Here is a 2,641-nt window from a genome sequence, read left to right as displayed (position 1 = left end):
AATTAACAGAGGTTTAGATGTTAATGTTTATTGAAAATAATACAATTTGAAGTCACCGTTGTGGAGATAAGTGTTTGCTTTAGTTGGGATCTTGACCCTTGACTTTTTAACATTAGTTTTTCTCTGGTTGCTGTCACTGTGTTTATGAAACACATTTGTTACTGCAAGAAAAACCAAGAGAATATGTGTTCAGATTAAGTTGCCCATTTTTTTGATAATGATAGCATGCATTGCGACATGAATAAATTATGCAGCTGCATTGTCTTAGTATTTGCTTATATTTTTGTTGTGCCTTTTTACTGCTTTGTTTTGTCATGTTCAAAAATCACATACAAATTATCAGAATATTTTGTCACCATTGCTGAGATTCACATGCTGATTCTTCATGTCTATGAGTGCCAGAATTAAAACCTCGTTATAAACCATATTTATAAAAGTCGTTTAAGAAGGTTTTTCTCACATTGTTATTTCATATAGCTGCAAAAATATAGAAAGCATAAAGCACTAAAGTTTTAGATAAATTTCAATCAGAGACTCAGACGCATGACATGATTTTACCATAAGTTCCTTGCCATCACATATGTGTTTAACACACAATAGTGCCAGCCAAAGAAAAGCTTAAACTTAAAAAACACTCTTTTAGAGTGGGACCATATATGCTCCGAGCAGTGTTAATTTAACACTCGGGATTTTACTGTGTACTATTTATTGGTTAAATATTTGTAAAACTCACAGGCAAATGTAAAGGGTGAGCAATAGCACTGATTTATGAAATATGGAGATACGAGGTATTTGTTGTTTGTAGAAGGAAATGTTGATAAAAACAACCCTAGTGTAGAGTCATATAGAGTGAGGTCAGTACCTGAGATGTTGAGGGTTGAGGGCGACAGGGATATCGGGTCACCCAGGTTATTGAGAGGAGCCCCGTCCTGAAGCCAGATGACCTGCACGGGATCAGGAGGACCATGAGCCACACAGTGCAGACTCAGCTCTTCGTTAGCCACGACTGACAAATGCTGCGGCTCTACCGAGAACTGAGGGAGACCTGGGGGAGAGAGAAAGACAGTTAGGGAATCCATAAATATATCATTGATGCACTATAGAGGAGTTCCCAACATAGCAGTCGACTGGTATAGTCGCGGCCCAACCCAGCCGCCCAGTCAGCAATCAGGAGATAAAGTCACCATATGAATTTGTATTTTGGAACAATGGATTTTAAAACATTCAAAAAGTGAAATACCTTCGAGTTCAATGTATCCCTCAATGGATAAAAGCTCCTCTTCACCAGAGGAAACCGCACACTGATAGGCGCCCATATCCGAGAGCTGTACCTCCTCTATCCTGTAAGCAGATGGAGAATACTATTAATATGAAACTGCAGTCACATTTCAATAGATTCGTTTGGCAGACACTTTTCTACCAAGCAAATTTCAGTGCTTTTAATGTTTCAGTTGTATCAGCGTGTGTGGTCATTGGGAATCAAACCCCTGACATATGCATTGCTAGTGGCATAAGACCAGTCAGCTTTACATGTCTGTGGGCTGGGTTTGATCAATGCTGGGGGTCACAGGTAATCCATTTTATAGATTTTCAGTCACACTTTATTTTAAGATTAAATTCTTACTATCAACAAACCATTAACTATGTCTTTTGCCTCAATAAACTAATTAGCTGCTTATTAACAGTTAGTAAGGTAGATGTTAAATTTAGGTATTGGCTAGGATTGTAGAATATGGTCATGCAGAATATGTGCTTTATAAATACTAATAAACAGCTAACATGTTAATGATAGACATGCTAATAAGCAACTAGTTAATAGTGATAATTTGTCCCTGTTCTAAAGTGTTACCGATATTTTTAATAAAAAATCTATTTACTGACAAAAGAGTCATATTACAAAAGAAAATATACCTACAAACCAATTGTAGGGCTTGTATTTTGGAGTCTCAGCAAATTGCCAATGAGAAAAAGTGATATAAGAATACCTATCACACTACTTTCCATACAAATTCATGAGCTATCATAATTCAGAACTTTTATTAGGCATTAAGGCAATAACGTAACATGCTTGCTTTCTGCAACACTGATCATGGACAGTGGAAACAGTCCACTGGAGAGTCAGAGTAAATGTCCAAATTAAAGAGGTATTCCTACTTGAGTTCACTAATAACCAGCCAGCCATTCTCATCTTCGAGGAACTGCATCTGGTTGGTGTCGGCAAAGTCCAGCAGCTGTCCCTCCTTCAGCCAGAGCACATCCAGGGGCCCCTGGCCCTCGCCGTCCGCTCGCAGGACACACTGGACAGCCACTGGCTTCCCAAGAGAGGAGGTCACGTTCTTAGGGCTCTCCATGAAATGTAACCCTACACAGTGCAGGAAAATCATGGAAAAACCATTAGGTCAACAGTAAAGTCAGGTTTAGCACTTTAACTTCCATAACCTCTGTGTGCTTTGAAGAGCAGTTGAATTAAACAAATGTGTGGTACTTTGGTGCTGAATAATTCCCACACCACGGTGTTTCACGGTGTTTTCACGGTGTTTCACAAACAGGAAGTGACGTGGGGAGACGTCACTTCCTGTTTGTTGCTGCCGTGTGTTTTGAGTTTGAGCTCCGTCAAGTTAATTCTTTGTCGTCTAATTTT

The 2,641-nt window shown here is 39.0% G+C and overlaps 1 protein-coding gene across 1 annotated transcript in view; it reads right to left on the bottom strand.

The window, feature by feature from the left end:
* LOC107689293 (tyrosine-protein kinase receptor UFO-like) overlaps nucleotides 1–2,641 on the bottom strand; it is a 49,230-nt gene that overhangs the window by 33,102 nt on the left and 13,487 nt on the right. Inside the window, exons 5-7 of the mRNA XM_016487235.1 lie at nucleotides 2,155–2,362; nucleotides 1,241–1,341; nucleotides 863–1,045 (exon numbers count right to left, since the gene is read on the bottom strand). Of these exons, the coding sequence (XP_016342721.1) occupies nucleotides 863–1,045; nucleotides 1,241–1,341; nucleotides 2,155–2,362 (492 nt within the window). The remainder of the gene's footprint in view (nucleotides 1–862; nucleotides 1,046–1,240; nucleotides 1,342–2,154; nucleotides 2,363–2,641) is intronic.

Source organism: Sinocyclocheilus anshuiensis, unplaced genomic scaffold, assembly GCF_001515605.1.
Source record: "Sinocyclocheilus anshuiensis isolate Anshui unplaced genomic scaffold, SAMN03320099.WGS_v1.1 scaffold1407, whole genome shotgun sequence".
Classification (NCBI taxonomy): Eukaryota; Metazoa; Chordata; class Actinopteri; order Cypriniformes; family Cyprinidae; genus Sinocyclocheilus; species Sinocyclocheilus anshuiensis.
This window is presented reverse-complemented; position numbering and strand designations above follow the sequence as displayed.